The 18,560-nt window shown below is 48.9% G+C and overlaps 1 protein-coding gene across 2 annotated transcripts in view; it reads right to left on the bottom strand.

Moving 5' to 3' along the window:
* Nucleotides 1-2,335: 2,335 nt before the first annotated feature.
* The window catches only part of WDTC1 (WD and tetratricopeptide repeats 1), a 17,905-nt gene continuing 1,680 nt past the window's right edge, over nt 2,336-18,560 (bottom strand). Inside the window, exons 2-15 of one of the 2 annotated variants that reach the window (XM_010018455.1) lie at nt 17,433-17,516; nt 16,493-16,539; nt 15,236-15,347; nt 14,643-14,830; nt 13,672-13,854; nt 13,295-13,389; nt 11,979-12,094; nt 10,929-11,004; nt 9,338-9,434; nt 7,488-7,661; nt 4,233-4,474; nt 3,693-3,861; nt 3,091-3,283; nt 2,336-2,924 (exon numbers count right to left, since the gene is read on the bottom strand). In XM_010018455.1, the coding sequence (XP_010016757.1) occupies nt 2,727-2,924; nt 3,091-3,283; nt 3,693-3,861; nt 4,233-4,474; nt 7,488-7,661; nt 9,338-9,434; nt 10,929-11,004; nt 11,979-12,094; nt 13,295-13,389; nt 13,672-13,854; nt 14,643-14,830; nt 15,236-15,347; nt 16,493-16,539; nt 17,433-17,516 (1,974 nt within the window). In that variant the 3' untranslated portion in view covers nt 2,336-2,726. The remainder of the gene's footprint in view (nt 2,925-3,090; nt 3,284-3,692; nt 3,862-4,232; nt 4,475-7,487; nt 7,662-9,337; nt 9,435-10,928; nt 11,005-11,978; nt 12,095-13,294; nt 13,390-13,671; nt 13,855-14,642; nt 14,831-15,235; nt 15,348-16,492; nt 16,540-17,432; nt 17,517-18,560) is intronic. The other variant, XM_010018456.1, reaches the window with a different exon arrangement.

Genomic DNA, 18,560 nt, shown 5'->3' with positions numbered 1-18,560 from the left:
TCTACAACTGCAGGGGCAAAGTTTACGAGATGATTGATCACCTTTAGTACTTGGAAAAGCAAGAAGCAATGGTCATTACACCACTAAAGAGAATCCTGGCCTCTCCTCACAGAGAGCCCACTGCTAGAGTACAAAAATAGAGGCGACATCCCTGCATATCCCAGGCTGGAAAGAGTTAACCAGATAGAGCAGGAAGAAGCTTTCCCAAAGAGGGGGTTGAAGTAAACAGCAGAGGTCAATAAAGCAACATCTTCTCCCTACTTCCCCAGCATGGGTTTTATTTCCTTCACCAATAAATACAAAGTCCTCATTACCAAGTGACAGAGCAGGTAATCTGCCCAGGACAAGGGGACAAGGGGCCAGAGGCAGAAAGGTTGTTCTCTCCCCTTCTCTCCCATTATTATTCCTCTTCTTTTAACCAGAGCAGACATTAACAACTAGCAACCCACTGCACAGGCAGGGAATCTTCCAGCTCTCACACTGCAACTGGCAGGTAAAAGAGCTGCACTGTCTCACGAGGGGAAACCCAACAAGAAATAGCTGCCACAGCACCAGGTGAATGGGGAGGGAGAGGCCTGTTCTGAGCTCTCCACCTCAAGCGTCTCTGGTTATAAACCAAAGTCTGCAGACATTGTGTCCTGAAAGCTGGGAAAAAACAAAGTTTGAGTGGGAGGAGAAGAGGAGAAAAAAAGAGGCTGCATCGAGGAGAAAAGCCTGAAGCAAGAAAAGAAAAGGCCAGACCATGGCAAAGAGCCACCCAAGTGAGAAGAGGTTTTTTGCTGTCTCTGGGTTGGGAAGAGCACCAAGTGCTGGAGTACACCTGGGACAGGGGAGCTTGTGAACCCCAACCAGGTACATGGAGCGAGCAGTCACGTCTACACCATGCCCCCAGCAGCCGAGTGAGGATCTGGATCTATCCCTGGAGAGCTCTGCTTCAGCAGAAGATGCTGTCTCAGCCTCCTCCACAGCTCAGCAGTTCCTGGGTGGTAAGGGGCATGCTCCCACAGGACTGGGGCTCACCAGGGCTCCGTGTCACCCGTGACAGAGCAGATGGACATCTTTGTCTAACGGGTAGAGACCTGGTCCTGGTTAACTCCACTGGGGGATTTCTCTCTGCAGGGAGCAGTGTTCTTGGAGAGATGCTGCCAGCTATAAGACTCTGCGGCCTCTCTCCCTCCTGTACAAGGCTCACTCATGTCCAAGGCTGTTCTGGAAGGGAGAGGAAGCAGTTACCTTGATCAGCCAGCACTGTGCAGCCTCTCTCATCAATGCTTGGCAGCCAGAGGAGGAAAGGGAGGCCTCTCATCTTTCCACAGCAGCAACAGGAAGACCAGGGATTGCACCACATGGAAGAACAGCCCTAATGCAGCACACAAACATGCGCACACACTCCCAGCCACACATCTCACACCCCTGGGACCAAGGCTAGCATGTTCAGACCTTCAGCAGTAAGAGATACGAGACAGCACAGAGCAGTGAAGATCTCCAGGGGCTCTTTGGTCTTAGTTGATAGTCCTAGAAAAAAACCACCTCTTCGGATCCGGCTGTAAGCACAGCTGTGGAAGATCTATTTGATAGTTAGTGTTTGGCAACTGCAGGAGGGAAAATGAGGGCTGCATGTGACATGAGAGGGGAAAGGATGGAAGTACAGTGCTGCATTTCTAGGTGCATTCCCGGCTTTGCAGCCAGAGTAAGTGTGGGGAGAGAAGGAAGAAGGAGGAGGGTTCCTGAGAGAACCACTAACCCATCAGCTGTTAGCCCAACGAGGCCCACCTTGGCCAAGACAGAGCAGCTGATGCACAGAAATGCTGCTGTCTAAAAGCTTGACACTTTAGACACAACATACACATGGTGGCAACATCCTCAGCTCCAGCACGGGTGATGTGGAGAGGAGGTGAATACAGCTACACGTGTTTTGGGCAATGGACAGAGCAGCTCCAAAGAGAGCTGCTACCAGCCCCTTTCCTCAGTAGCTTCAGTTACATGAGTCCTAAGCCTCAGATCCAACCTGCTCTCATTGCTGTCACCCTTCTCCATGGGCTCATAGACCGCAGAGCTGGGCATGCACACCTTGCCCTGCTGAGCTGCACAGACTCAGTGCCCTCACTGATCTGTCAACTAAGACAGATGCCCAGGGACAACATGGGCAATATCCAGTCCTTAACGCACCACAGCTACATCTGGTGACAACATGGTAGAGATGGAAGCCAGAAGAAAGATGTTATGGGACAAACCAGGTGTTTTATGGCCAACAACCCTAAACCAGGGGCCTCTAGACAGGCTGGTAGCACAAAAAGCAGAGTCAAGCTTTCAAGATCAAGCTCACTGCAGTGAATTCATTCCATAACCCCTGCCCTAGGTTTGTATTTTATTCAGGAATTTCACATCCCCTCTGCAAATGCATGAATGCAGCCAACCCTGTACCAGAACATACAGCAACTCTGGAAAACAACATGACCAGCTTACAGACAACTCAAAGACCCCTGTTGGGACTAAATTCCACTAAAGGCAAACCCTGGACTGCACTGCCATGCTGCTCAGTAGCGTGAGGGGAGGAGGAGGAGGTGGTGGTGATGGTTTAGAGACGGCCGCTCCTGCCCCTGCCAGCTTGTCCTACTCTGTGCATAGTGCGAAACAGTGCAGTCATTCATCAGAGCAAGTCCAGGACCAAGGAAACTCGGTTCCCTTCCAGCCAGACAATCAGAGCAAGGAGAGGCAGTTCTGTTTTAGCTGGGCCGGCACTGCACTTGCCCCTCTGAGCTGTCTTCATCATCTGAGCCTCCAGCCCCACCACTGGTCAGTCCTGTAATCCGGTACCCCATGTTCAGCAACATCACTTCCAGCGGGTCTGCGTTCATGCGCCTCTGGTTAGCTTGGGAAGCACCTTCCATGTCCACCACCACACGGCCATTCAGGGTTTCACTCTGCAAGATGAGAATGGAGAGAACTCAGCAAGGCAATGCTGGCACCAAAGAGGGGCTACCTAGCAAAGAGGTTACTGCTGCTGCAGCTCTCAGGTGATCCCAGTGGGACAGACCAGTGCGTGTCACATCTCATGACACCAAGACAGCCTTTTAGCACAGTTCTTACCTCTGGCCTGGGGTTCCACAGTCGTACAACTGGGTCAATGCCGCTGGTAGCCAGGAAGCAGTAACTGGGATGAGGCTGGAGACAATTCACAATGGACTCGTCTCCCTGCAGCACTCTAACAAGGTTGGTGGTTTCTTTCTCCCAGATGAAGAAGGAGCCATCGTCTGACCCACTGACTATGTACTGTGCATTGCTAGGGTGAGAGGAGCAGAGGCTGGAGATCACAGCTTAGAGCCACAGCTAGTCTCTAGCAGACATGAGAATCTCAGTTGGCTTCTATAATCAGCAGGCTGCCACCCCTCACACTCACAGATCCAGATAAAGCTTCCTGTGTTGGTTCCCTCCATCCCCAGGCTTGGTGTGTTCAATCCCAACATGGACTTTCTGAAATGCTAACCCAACTGGGTCCTCTGTGGGTCTGCTACTGAACCTGCTATTCATGCAGCCACACAAAGAGGAGGATTCCTGTCATCTTTCTAAACCCTGCAAACCAGTGTCAGCATCATTTTATGAATAGTCACATGGGGCTACACGAGGCTGTATCTGATGGAAGAGAGCATTCTCATTCTGCTGCTGCATCCCTCTTACTCTCTGCCACATACCTGCCAAAGAAATTGGCCTCTTTGATGTCTGTAGTAGTGTTACAGTGGCCACAATATCGGAATTTGTAGTCGTAGCTGCGCTCCCTCAGCACCATCTCATCCTCCGAGATGGAATCCTTGCGGCCTGTGGCTCGCAGCCGGATGGGGCCACCCCCTTTCTTGTCTTCAGCTGGAAGGACAACAGATTTCCCGCATCACAACTTGGGGAGGAACATGTTCTAAGAAAACAGCACTCCAGGAGACCCCACGAGCTTTAGAGGAGAGTTAAGGACAATTCCAGCAGGGAGCAGGACTTAGAGCACAAGCTTCCTTCCAGATTATCTCCTGGCTACATCAGATTCCTTTTATCACAGTCTTGCTCAAGAGCAAACCAGGACCAGGCACAAGGAAAGAACAGGCTCAGGCCAGTTTTTGTACACAAGATCAATCTCTCTCTCTCTCCAATTGGAGTTTTACTTCAGAGGGCCAGTTTAAGGAGAAAATTCCTTGTGCAATCATTAGATTTCAGTGTAACCTTGAAGCACCACACCAGGCACTGGCACTCACCGTTATCGCTCTTGGAGAAGAGGGCCGCATTGATGTCTCTGTCTAGTGCATCACAGGCACTGCTGTGTGCTTGTTCTGGGAACTTCCCCTTAAAGTCATCCAGACACTCCAGTGCTTCTGCCACGTACTTGAGTTCAAAGAGACAGCGGGCAAGACGGAAATGGGCCTTCAGGTGACACGGATTCAAGGATATGGCCTTCAGGCAGTCTCTTAAAGCATCATAATGGTCCCCATCCCTGAAGAAATGGGAGCACGGATTAGACAGCCCAAGCATTCCCAGCACATGTTCCCCACCATTGCTCCCAGCCCTCATTTCACTCCAAAGCTTGTTGCTTCCAGCTCTCTCTAGGCACTCAAACAGCCCATAAGCTCCCATGCTAACAGCGTTTGCTGCTTCTCAGGGGAAACATCTGACCAAGCCCCTCCATCTGACTGCACCTCCACCCCTGGACAAGCAGCCCTGCAGTGTGACCACACAGGGAAGCCCAGCAAGTCTTGACCTGCCATTTTAAAACTGACTGTGCAGAGCTGACGGATAGAACACATTTCGGGAAGTCCTTTGAAGATGGAGGATGCACCAGCCCTCTGGCCAAGCAGACACAAGGCCTCTCCTGCAAGGAGAGCAGGGCCTCCTTGGAGCACGGCAGCTCACGCGTGCCCCTTTGTGGACGCACAGTGTGGCAGCATCTTTTGCTGCCCACACTCACAATCACTTGTAGGCTTCAAGGAGCTACAGAAGCACCACACTTCGCCACCCCAATGGAGAAATCTCTAATGCAGCAGTCTTTTCTCACCTTTAGAGGAGAAACCTTTCAGTTTTGGAAGTAAGTGTTACAGCAGACTGGTATCATAATGGATATTTATATCCTGGGTACAGTTCCTGGAGGCTATGCTTGATTCCCCTAAGCTCCATAGCTGTGGGAATGAGAACGCCTCTGCTTGTGCTCTGGAAGCAGGAGAGACTTGATGAGTTTTGCATGCTGGTATTCCATTCAGACTGACAGAGGCAGAGAAGTCAGGCAGGGCTGACACGCCTGCTGCACCAGCATCAAGCCTGAACTGCCCAGAGGCACCAGAGGAGAAGACATTCTCTTCAGAGAATGCCAGGTCTCCAGAGGATCTGTTGTTGCTGATCAGTGATCACCATTGCTCATGGAATGTTGTTATTCTTAACCATCATAAGACTTAGATGAGCTCTTAGGCAGCTCTTCCCTGTGAGGGTGCTGAGGCGCTGGCACAGGGTGCCCAGAGAAGCTGTGGCTGCCCCATCCCTGGCAGTGTTCAAGGCCAGGTTGGACACAGGGGCTTGGAGCAACCTGCTCTAGTGGAAGGTGTCCCTGCCCATGGCAGGGGTTGGAACTGGATGAGCTTTAAGGTCCCTTTCAACCTAAACCATTCCATGATTCTATGAAGTATGGTTCTTGAGGGCTGCCTTTTCAGCACTGTGTCTGTGTTAATCCAGGCTGGATGCACAGCATCAGGCCACTTTCATTCAAATGAAGAGGGAAAGCAAGTTACCTGCTACAGTGACAAAATGGGTGTCAGAATGGGCTATTAGCAACTTTGCCACCCCCAAAAATGCTCCAACCTCAAATCCTAGTGTCAGCCAGCCCAAGAGACTGGTGTGAAAGCACTGAGATGTAAAGCAGGCCCTGACTTCTCCCATTGTTACAGGTTTGAATCAGCTAAGTACTGTCAACACAGACTGCTAAAAGCACGGCTGGAGAGTGATGCAGCTGGCTCTTAGGAGCAGATTTTAAGAGGACAGCTTTAGAAGTGCTGCAGATACCAGGAGCATCTTAGAGGAGATGAGCAAAGGGGAGAGATCTGTCTCTCTGTTATTCAGAGAAGGAGGCCAAAGCAAGACCTGCAGCATCCTGCACAGTTCCTGCTGCGAACACAAAGAACACCTCAGAGACACACAGGGGTTCAGCATGGGTCAGTGTCCAGCAACTCAGTGACATCCCAGCCACCTTCTGCCATGCAGCAGCAGCTGTTTCCAGCAGGAAACTGCCCAGCCTTTTCTGTACCTGAGGCGATTCCAGCTCAGTACTATTTAAATTCTAATCATTGCCCACCACAGAAACTCATCATGCATACGTTTTTGCATCTTCCTGCTACCAAAAGCTGTAGCAAAGCAGTAGCTGACACACAGAAAGGTTCAGATCTGCCAACATCCTTTGGGAAAAACGATTCCTATAAGGAAAACGTCATTCATGAGCTCAGCACTCAGCTTCTGCCTTCCATTCCTTAATCCCAACCTATTGTTCTTCTCCCTCTGAACACCAAGGTCTTTTTGAGGCAGCTCCCGAATCTCTGCTATTGCAAAACAGCTAGTAGGCCAGTTACCAACAGTCACAACAACTGCTGGCTGCTCTTTATCTTGGCAAGGAGAGAGGAGAATTCATCCTGGGGATTTCAGCAGGGAGAGGAGAAGGATATCCTCACAGAGCAAATGGAGATGAAGGACCACAGCTATTTTAACTATGTTCATGGCAAATCATTCTGCTCAGTCTTCCTCTGCTCAGAGGGACAGATACTAAAATAAGTCAGCTGGATCTTGCAGTTACAGCTCTGGCTGTTGGTCAGAGAAGACATTAGCTACTGCAGAGGCTAACAGGGTACTTTGCAATAGTCAAGACAGAACATACCCCAGACTCTCAGGCACCAGTTGCCACCTCTCCAGATCCCTCAGAGAGGTTGGTTTGCAGTCAAGGGGAAGGTGGGTTAGCTGGGCTAACACAGGAGCCACGAGGTCACCTCTGACCATCTGCAGTACTAGTTATCTGGATAAAACAGCAAGCAAAGCAACTCTGGGCAGCCCTTATCTTGAGAGATGAAGTTATAAAGCACGGTAACCATTACCTCATCTGTTGACAGCAGATTTAGAGCCATACTCTAATGAATGCAGATCAGAACTATCCAAAGAAATGCAAACACCCTTAGAAACACTCATAATGCTGTTACTCAGAAGAGGATTTTGGGTTTCTTTTTGAACAGGAAAGGAACAGAACATTACTCAGCATGCCAGTAGGCAAAATGAGGAGCTACTACCAGCTGTGCTTGCTTGTGCAGTATCTGTGGCTGTGCAATCCCCTTGTTCTATGCCAGGGGTGACCCACTTACGGCTTGATCCAATGTCCCCAACCCTGCTCTGCACAAAGGTTCTGTGCAGGTGCTTTGCAGTGGACAAGAAGGTATCAGTGCTACCCAGATCTCAGTCATCTCTGACATCCTCTGCTTCCTTACCACTTGCGTTTCATATAGGCAGCAGCTCTGTTTCCATACAGCATGGCATTGTTGGGGGCTTTCTGGACTGCTTTGCTGTAGAGCTGGATGGCTTGAGTCCACAGCTGGCAAGCGAAGGCCTCGTTGGCTTGCTGCTTGATTCTCTCCAGGTACGGAGGTAACTCCACTTGGGGACTGAAGGGAAAGAAGGAAGGAGCACAGGTAAGTCTCACATGCTCTGTGAACTCCAGCTAACTGTCTGCAGTGCTTTGTTCTAGCTTAGTAAGTCCTGGCAAGCACTAGCTAATACCACGTTTCAGACAAAGCAGAAGAGACCCTGTACCCGAATAAGCTGGACTTAGGAGGAAGGTTTCTTTTTGCCCATCATTGGCTGTTTCCATTATTCCTTCCTATTTCAGACAAATACCCAAAATTGAACAGTGGGTATTATAAGCATCTAATCCCTCAGACTTCACCATGACAGCTTTGCTTTGACTGGATAAACACCACTTCCAAACCCAGAACACCAATTCAGAAGGAAACCAGGCATCCCAGCTGCACAAGGCCCATACTCAGCAATCAACCATTCCAGCCACATCTCTGCTGCTGTGCTGGAGGGGCCATCTAGAGGAAACAAGCTGAAAACACCCAACAAAGTGACTTTGGTGGAACCCAGACTACCCATATATGGTATTAAGCAACTGTGTCTTGACTTTTAACTGTGTCTCATCAGCTGGAGGAAAACCAAGCAGCAAGATCGTGCTTCCAGTCTGCTGCTGCTTCACCCCAGCTGCGTTTTGCTCTTAAAGAGAGCCAGAAGAACAATAGAGGAGGGCTCTCCACCCATCCTAGCTCCCATGCAGCCTGCAGGAGTCATGACTCCAGTGGCATTGGTGTAAAGCAATTCTGGCTGCTTCAGTTCAGTTTGCAGCAGGCAGATGCCCCCCAACAATGGCAAAGGGAAGCAAGGCTCTTTGGACCTGACAGCCTCTCCCATTTACCAAGATACAGTTTCTGCAGGTCAGAACAACCAAGGACATCTTGCTTCCAGGCCTGAGAAGTCATTTCTTCATTTTGTCCACAGTAATTCATCGTAAGAGGGGAAAAATCTTCATGGACAACATTTCTCCTAGGCCACTCTTGTCTGATCCGACTCTCGTTCACAGCCCATGCACCAGAAGCAACTACAGCTCCTAGGACAGAGGCCACTTAAGAATCAAGTCAACATGCCAAGTCAATTTGCACTTCAGACCTTGTTTAGCAGCACCTAACCATGGCAAGAGGAAGAATCAGAGAATGAACCAGGTTGGAAAAGACACTTAAGATCACCAAGTCCAACCATTCCCAGCCCTGCCAAGGCCACCACTAACTCCTGGCACTGAGGCCTCGGCTACCCGGGCTGTGAACACTTGCAGGGACGGTGACTCCAGCACTGCCCTGGGCAGCCTGTTCCAATGCCTGAGCACCCTCTGGGCAAGGAATTGTTCCTCAGCTCCAGCTAAACCTGCCCTGGTGCAGCTTGAGGCCGGTTCCTCTCGTCCCATCCCTTGTTCCTTGGGAGCAGAGACCAGCCCCCTCCTGGCTCCATCCTCCTGTCAGGCAGTTGCAGAGAGTGATAAGGTCCCCCCGAGCCTTCTCTTCTCCAGACTAAACCCCCCAGGTCCCTCAGCCGTTCCTCATCACACTTGTGCTCCAGGCCCTGCACCAGCCTCATTGCTCTTCTCTGGACCTGCTTCAGCACCTTAATGTCTCTCTTGCAGTGAGGGGCCCAGAACTGACACAGGATTCGAGGTGTAGCCTCATCAGTGCCCAGCACAGGGGGACAAGAACACACCATAGTGGCTTTCACACAGGCAGAGCTGTCCCCTTACCTCACATGTGCTCTTCCTTCGGCCAAGCGGAAGCCGTTGCTGTGGAGGTGGATGCCATTGGACACTCCATTGGTAGAGGTTTTGCCATTCTGCACTTCTGAAGGTTAGGAAAAATACCAAAAACACACAGCCATGCTGAGCATCAGTAAGGATGATGCTAATGCTTGAAAAGAGATGCACATAGAACAAAGTACACACACAGAGGGTAGCTTGAATTGAACTGCCTTCAGACTGGTAACTTATCATCAGGAGCCTGATATTTAAAACTGCAGAAGTGTTTATTAACATGAATAACTTTCTAGTTTAGATTCACCCAGATAAAGAATCACAGAGCCAGGTTGGTGAACATTTAACAGAACACGGAGGAGTAGAACCACTGGAGGAATCCAGTCAACGAATTATAGATGCTTTCTTCCTTCTGCTCTTTTCTTACCCCACTGCTCCAGGAGCTGTTACAAGCTGAAGTAACCCTCTGAAGGTCAAACAGCCACATCATCTGCCGTTTCTACCCAAAATACTCAGCTTAAACGTCTACCAGCTGCATTTCTGCTGCAGCTGGGAGTGCTCCTGCAGCCACTGCACAGCCTGGGAAACTGGGGCCACTCTCCAAGCATTGTACTGCCCTGCTCAGCGACTGTGGTGTGCACAGACATGCATGCACATGAAGTTCAGCCTTTGTACTCACACTGCCTTTGCCTAAACTTTCTGTGCCCAACAGGGAGGAGCATTTGCTGCAGCTGCACCCCTGTGAGCCTGTTCAAACACTGTGCTACCAATGGAAGCGCGACCTCAGCAGATACCACAGTCCAGATCACCCACATGCCTTCAAGACATAAGAGAAAGGCAGGGCATGTGTTTGCCACCAGGATGTGAGTGTTAGATTAAGGCCTAAGGCACACTGAGTACACAGATCAAACTCTGCCAGAGTGCTCTGAGGACTGCAGCATCTGTGTACAAACAGGCCCTGGAAGAAACAGGGCCAAGAATAAAAAGGCTTTTGGATACACTTATTCATCAAATAAATTACTTTTTGATTCAACTATCTCACCTCCAGGAGAGATGTTGGTGCCAGGCCTGACTCACAGAGTCACAGAATGGTTTGGGTTGGAAGGGACCTTACAGATCACTTAGTTCCAACCCCTAATTCTTAGACTAGGGAAGAAACTGTTCTGTCTCCTTCCTCATGGGTGCATGAGGGGATAACAGACATAGCCTAGATTTTACTAGTAAGTTTAAACAATGTACCACTTCCCAGTCTGTCCACAAAGTTTTCCCCCTCAGCTGAAGGCAGGACACCAGGTCTTCAACCCCTCTACAAAGTCTACTTTATTCTTTGTGCCCAGCTTTAAGCATTCTCCTTAGTTCACACACGCAACAGCTCACTTCTCCCCTCAAGACACACATTTTGTCACCCTGCAGAAGGGTTTCAGAATCAGGGTATGAACTGCACTGCAGAAACAGCCCAGCAACAGCCAACCCTGACTTCATTTTCCTAGTTCCTGCCCTGACTGGGCTGCACCCTGAGAAGAGTTGTGTAGTACATGATTTCCCTCTGCCTTCCACTCGCTTCCATGGTAAGCATCATACTCACCCCCTGAAGCGTGGCACTTCTTTGGGAGGAGAAAAGTGTATGGTCGCTGTTTGTATGTTAGATCAAACAAATAGACCTAAGGAATGAAGAAGGAGAACGAGACAAAAAAGAGTCAGTAAACATAGCTGCTCAGGTGACAGAAATACAGGGCTGGCTGGGTATCCACTTCCACACCTGCATTTTACTGTTTCCAGTTTAACTGGGAATCCTGGTTAAAGATGGGTACACACAGGCTGACAGCACTATCAGTGATGTGCCCCACTCCAGCACTGGCTTCAGAAAGTAGAACATTGAAAAACAGGAGCCTTGTCTTACTGAAGAGGTAAGAAAACCCTAACCCAAGGCAAAAGTCTCTGTAAGATGAAACCAAGATTTCCTGAGAAACGTGGAAAGCAGCCCTGCAAAGCCCTTATTTAACACTGGGATAGGAAATGAGAGCTCAGATCAGAGCTGCAATTCATTTAACTCAGCACCTTCTCTTAAAGGGAATGAGTGCACGTGTGAGAAAGATCTGTAAAGGACAACCACAGAGCAACCTGCCCACAAGCGAAGGTCCTGCTTCATCCATGCTGATTGATGCTGGCAGGAGGATTTTCTCATTTCACTGATAGGCTTTATAAAAGATCCATGAATACCACTTCAAATTAAAGCAATCGATATTCCAGGTGAAGGCCTTTGCTTCTCTAAGTTCCTTATTCATCAGATTCTATTGCAGAAGCAGTTTGATGTTTCAAGAATGAGTTATGAAATCTTTTCTAGGTCAGCAAAGGTCAGTTCCAGAACTGGGTTTTCTTTCCTCTTCCAGAAGATAAAATGGGAATTGGGAAACCAGAAAAGAATGTGGTTCGAGTTTGATCAGTGGCAGCAGAACAAATCAATCCCTAACACCAGGCATTTAGTCTGAATGAATCAGAAAGCAGGTTAAAAATCAATCATATGACCCACAGAGAAGTTGCTACACCCCTTTTTAAGAACATACAACAGCATGTGGTGACCCAACACACACAACTCCAGATGAAGCTTTCTGCTGCACTTTAGCTGTCTTCTTACCTGCTCCCCTCCCATGTTGACTAGAAGCTCAGTGCCATCAGGACTGAAGGTGACGTATGTGGCCACCAGAACTCTCAGCCTGTTGTTGTAGTCTGGAAGCTTCACTGGAAGGTGCCCTGTGGAAAGAAATGGTCCATACACTTCAGCTTCACTCGCAACTGTTGTCTTTGTCCCACCTCAGCTGCTCCCTTCTACAAGGGGTTGGGAGGAGTGCAATGCGTGAAGTGATTTTCTGTTTCCTACTGCTGTTTATTGAATCCTTCCATCTGCCACCATATTTAGAGTAGATCTGAGGCAGAAGCTCTTCCCTGTGAGTGTGCTGAGGTGCTGGCACAGGGTGCCCAGAGAAGCTGTGGCTGCCCCATCCCTGGCAGTGTTCAAGGCCAGGTTGGACACAGGGGCTTGGGGGAAACCGCGCCCGGGGAAGGGGGGAACTGGATGAGCTTTAAGGTCCCTTCCAACCCAAACCAGCCTGGGATTCTACGAAAACACACAGATGTGGGTAGCTGCCTTTTCACAAGTTCTAGATATCAATTCTCCAAGGCCATCTCCATATGAAGACTGGCTTATAACTAGCTTGCTAACAACAAAGCCTGCAGAACCCAGCAAATCTCAGTTTTAGGGATTCACTTTGGATATGGCCTCTGATTCATGGCCACCTGCAAACAAATACCTCCATCCTCAACCCTCTCATCAGATTCCCTTAATAGAGCCCTTAGCACAACCAACCCAAGGCTCCTAAATATTCAGCTCACACACAGGTTCTTTTGCTTCAGACAGCAGATGTGTTGCATGACCAATTCAGGAGACCTAAGAAATCCTCTAGCGGGACTTAGCAGCAGCAAGACTGTCAGAACTGGTCTGCTGAACATGCTGCTCTAAGGTAGTTTGACAAACCCCAAACATTTGGGGGGAAAAAAGGTAATAAATAATGAGCACTGGAGAGAATGTCATCTTTGTTGCCCAGATACTGCAGCACTGATGCTTCACCTGCAGAATGAGGGAAAGCCACTTCTGTGCCAAAAAGATTCTGAACAACAGCCTTGCTGGGACCAGTTCCAGGAAGAAACCAATAAGCATCCCAGCTATGCGAGAAGCAAGGCCAGCTCACCACCACATCCCACTGCCAAACCAGGGCGAGCAGGCAGGTAACATAAGTAAGAATTCAAGGCATAGAAGAGAACTAAACTGCTGTTCCACAGCCCATCCCTGCATCAGAGAACTCTTCCAAGCAGTGGTTGCTTGTGTCATGGGTAGAACTCCATTTCTCAGGGATTAAGTGCCACCAGTCCCCCCCTCAGCATAGGTGCCAGTACCTGCCACATAGTACTGCGCCGCGCCGTCCGGGAGGGGTTTCTGTCGGTCACAGAACGTGTGTACTCCAGCTGAAGGACTCTGCTTCATGCTTTTTCTAGCCAAAAAGGAGAACAGCCTTATAATCACAGCATTCAACTGCTGGAAGCCTAGTCTAGACTGACACTTCTTTGTTAACACACAAGGGCAAGTCCTTCTGCCTATAAAGCTGGGTGGTCACCAGCCTGCCTCACCCCACCCCTGCGTAATCACACAGATGAACTGGGCAAAACTTGACAGTGAGCCCCAGACATTGCTCCCTGTCTTCCCCCTTCCCACCAGAGCCCTGAACAGATTCCTGGACCTCTCCTGTCTGCCCAGAAGAGGCAGTTGCCATTACCTGTGGTTGTGGATCATGCGTATGTCGTAGAGCCGCACAAAGGGGCCACTTGCCCCTACTGCCAAGTAGTTGTTATCCTGGGGGTTGACCGTCAGGCATTTGGCCTCCACCAGCTGCCCACAGTACTCTGTGAGGTCTATGAGGACCTCTGAACGTTTGCTGTTCTCTCGCAGGTCGTACTGTCTGCAAAGGGAAGAGAGGCTCAGGCAATCCGTGTCACCAGCTAACAGAAACAGCAGTAAGAGAGGGCTTAGCTTGTTTTCTGGTGACCAGACTGAAGACCACTCAAAGCAGCACATTTATACTGTTCAGTATATCTTAATTATCTGACTTGTGCATGACAAAACATTGCAGGCCAGACTGGATATGGTTCTGGGCAGCCTGATGTGGTTGAACATGTCCCTGCTCATTGCAGGGGGGTTGGACTAGATGAGCTTTGAAGGTCCCTTCCAACTATTCTATGAGTATGACACCAATGACATTAACAGTAATTTGCACCACAGGTTACTGGAAGTAGCTCCGTCCAATATACACAAGGCCTCAACATCAGGATAACCATTCAAACCAGCTCTACAGTGTGCACAGGTTTTATTCAAGGTCCAGATTAAACTCCAAGTCACGACCACACAAAGAGCAGCTTGTATGAAAAGTGGAACAGATTCTCATAGTAACTGTACTCATTTAAGAGTCTCAATGACTGTGGAGAAAAACGTTGCTCAGTGTTGTATCTCCCTTCCACTCAACGTGGCTGTTCCTTTCTTGGCCTCCCTTTGCAGTAGAGGAAAACAGAGGAGCTGAGAAGAGTCTTTATCAGAGGAGTCTACATTTTGAGATGAATCCTTCCAGGAAAGTGAGAAATGAGCTTAAGCACTTTAGTAGAGAGAGAGTCTCTCTTCAGATCTGTGCATAGCATATACTGCAATGGATCCTAATCCGATTCATTTTGGGGCAGAACAACTAGAGTTTTGTACCTGATGAGCCCGTCTTCTGCTGCACTCCAGAAGGTGTTAGGCCACATGGGAGCTGTGGCAATCCGCTTAACTCTGTTGGTATGATCTCCGAACATGTGGATGGTCTCCTTGACAGTCAAGTCATGGACATGCACCTTGGAATCTGCAGCTCCCGTGATAAGGATCCGATCCCCGGAATGTGGCAAGAACTGTCGGGAGACACATTTGACATTCCAAGCTGAGAAGTGCTGAGCCCGTTCCCACAGACAGGTCACAGAGCAGCTTGCTTTGGGAACACAGGGTGACCTGGGTTATTACCTACGTCACACACACCCACACTCAGGAGTCATCAGCTACAGCAGCACACAGAATGTTCTCTCCATCACACAGCCCAATCTGCTACAACCATTTCCTTTGACTTAATAGGGAGCAGGAGATAAACCTGGGAGCTGCACAACCCAAGTAGTGCAGGTATTTTTTCCTAGCATTAGAAATACTAAATCCTATTTTTTGGGGGGGGATTGCTTGCAGGAAGATGTTTCCCAGCAAGGATCTGTTCTCTTGCTGCTCAAGCTGCTGATTTTATTAGTCATTCCTTCTTTCTAATTATATACCTTGACAGAAAAGATGTTTGCAGTATGTCCTGTGTGCATAGAAAGGAGCTTCTTGTGGTGCAGAGGATCCCAGACAATGGTATGCTGGTCATCAGAGCCAGAGGCCAACAAGCTAAAAGAAGCAGAAGAGAAATATGCATCATGTATTCTTCTTTTCTAAGCTGTGACCAACTTCTTGCAGTGCTTTGACCACAGGCAGCCACTAAGTTAATTCAGCTCTAAGAAGCCCACTTCCCCTCTCTTTTCTCAGCTCTGTGTTCTCGCTGCTCCCCCTGCACCAATCCATTGAGCCAGTTTAGGAAGCTAAACCAGCCAAACAGCAACTCCATGGAAAATAAAGCAAATGGGTTTTGTTGGTTCAGCTCATTGAGCCAGCTGAGCACAGATTCTAGTGGCACAAGGGAAAACAATAGGAGCATTTGGGCAACAACAAAATGCAGAGCCTCCTTTTTGCTTATTAGCCTGGCTGCATGAACTGCTCCACATCATCCCCGACGCCAAGCCAAGGCGTTCATTCCTGGACTTTGGATGTGCCCAAGCAGTCCCAAGCCAGGGCTCATGTAGTGCTTCACTAAGCGCAGGGTGTGGCAGTGACACTGCAAGGCACTGTTTGCCTTTTACAGCTATCTTCATGAAGCAAAAACATTTGACATCCACAACTATCAGCTTGTTTGAGCTTCTTTCCTTGTAGGCAGATCTCTTCCAAGAAGACAATATTTTCACTGGGAAGTAATTCTAAAGAGCATCAGAGAGCAGACTTGGGCTCTTGTGAGAGGCACGGCAAGAAATACATGCTCTTCCTTCCACCCAGTCATTTCTCATGCAGATAATGCTCTTGTATTTAGTTTCCCTCTAAAACTTCAGAGGAGTAAATGCTTTCTCTCACTCCCTTATATACTTGTCCCCAGCAGAAGCTTTTAAGAGCCTGGGGAAGGGGGTGGGGTCACCATCAGCTGGGCAAATCCTAAAGATCCATTATAATCCGTAATACCACTTAAAGAGAAGAGAAGCAGGCTTCAATCTCCACTTCTTAGGCTGACCATTTCCCTTCTGAACTCACCAAAGGGACATTTCCAATAATACACAGATCTATTTAACAAAATAAAGCTGCTTTTGAAGCGTGAGTTCTACTACAGTTCAAAACTTGGAGCTGGAGCTTTACTAGGAACGGGAAGCAGCTGCTTATGACAAGATGACCCACATCTTACTCTTGGGGTTACCAGCTGGTTGATCTCCCGAATGAACCCACATACTTACTCTCCTTTTTCATTCCATTCCAGACAGTTGACACACCCAGAGTGACCCTGAGGAAAAAAAACATAAAGGGAAGAGAGTATTACACAAACTTCAGACTACTCAAACAGAGCTGCTCCAAGACAAGGACATAGAAAGCTCCCCGCACATAACAACTCACTCCAGTGTGGAAAAACCCACCCACATGACAGATAAGCACCTCCAGCCATGCTGTAGCAGTTGTGCTAGGAAAGGCAAAATGAAATAAATAAAACCAAAATAGGTAGTGCTGAATAAAATGGCAGTTTAGTCTCCGAGGCTACAGATGAAATCCTACTGTACACATGGAAAGGTGACTTTGCTTCAAAAGCTCTTGGCTAGGCTGACAAATTACATGTACAGGTTCTCTGGGAACGCAGGGAAAAGTGCACTTCTGGTAACTCCTTTAGAAGCACCTTGCTGCTGGGCAACTGTATCATCCATCTTCATCCACATTAACTAACAACTGTCCCAGGGAAGACTAGGGGAGCACTGAGCAGTGTTTATACAGGAGCTGCAACTGAAAAGGGGAACAAAAGAATCCGTCCTCCCCCAAACCAAGAGAATCTTAAGATCTTTTTAAGCTGTGTCAGACTGCAATACAACAACTTATTCTTTAGGCAACACATTACACTCTTCAACATCACAGCTGAGTATCTGGAACAGTTGACAGTTGCCTTCTTCAGGCACTGCTGTTGGGATTAGCTGCCACACACCCGCCTAAGGCTCTTGTAGGTGTGTTAGGTAATGCAGAAAGCTCACACAAGCTCTCACTGAGCTATTCCTGGCTCTAATGCAGTCTAGGGGACTAAGTAATCAGCATCTATCCCATACGAGAGAGAATTTCATACACTCCTGCATGCTGCCCTTTCTGCAGGGAGCTGTACAAGCAGCCCAGCTTGCTCTTTAAGCACCACCCACTTACCTGCAGTTCTGCTTCTAGGCCCAGGCGCCGAATGAATGGATCAGTGACATGATAGTGTCGCTCGAAGCCCAGTGCACCCCTCTCCTGCACAAGGCAAACAAGCAGCACACTCACTACAGCAAACAAAACACTCCTTTTGCCCTTTAAAAGAAGGTTGAAAAATCAAGCTGGGACCTTGCCAGGTGTCCTGGGTTCAGCTACAGCAGCCATTTTTTCTCCTTCTTAGTAGCTGGTGCAGTGCTGTGTTTTTGACTTTCAGTCTGGGAACAATGCTGATAACACCGATGTTTTTAGTTGTTGCTAAGTAATGTTTACTCTGACCAAGGACTTTCTCAGTCTCAGGCTTTGCCAGAGAGGAGGGGAAGCCAGGAGGAAGCAGAGGCAGGACACCTGACTCAAACTGGCCAGAGGGGTATTCCATACCACAGCACGGCATGCCCAGTATAGAAACTGGGGGGAGTTACCCGGAAGGCCCAGATCGCTGCTCGGGTCGGGCTGGGTATCGGTCGGCGGGTGGTGAGCGGTTGTGTCCTTTTCCCTTGTTATTCCTCTTATCATTATTATTGGTAGCAGTAGTGGTTTGTATTATACCTTAGTTACTGGAGAGCTGTTATCTCAACTCGTGGGAGTTACATTCCTTCGATTCTCCTCCCCATCCCTCCGGGAGCGGGGGGAGGAAGGAAAAGGGGGGGAGTGAGCGAGCGGCTGCGTGGTTCCAAGTTGCCGGCTGGGCTTGAACCACGACACCAGGTATTGGGGTGTCCGTAGCACCAAGTACCTGTCCTGTAGGAAGGAGGCATCATTTGCATCATCTCCAGGTAGGCAGTGTGTAATCTTTGCCCCTGAATTGGTTTAAAATGGTATTTATCTCATTGCCAAGCTCCAGCTGGGTAGCCAAGACAAGGCCCAGAATATGTGGGCCTACTTTGGGCCATGAACAGGAGATACAAAAGAGCTTGGGAATGCCTGTCATTATCCCTTGGCAAGAATTTCAGCAGCAGCTCACTCCAGAGGACTGCAGTAGTAGAGCACAGCTGCTCAGGAGACATCTGCCATTGCACAGAACGTGCCCCGAAGCACCACCACCACCGGGCAAATATTGGGGCACATCACTGGCCAGCATCCTTT

Source organism: Nestor notabilis, unplaced genomic scaffold, assembly GCF_000696875.1.
Source record: "Nestor notabilis isolate BGI_N333 unplaced genomic scaffold, ASM69687v1 scaffold26377, whole genome shotgun sequence".
NCBI lineage: Eukaryota > Metazoa > Chordata > Aves > Psittaciformes > Psittacidae > Nestor > Nestor notabilis.
This window is presented reverse-complemented; position numbering and strand designations above follow the sequence as displayed.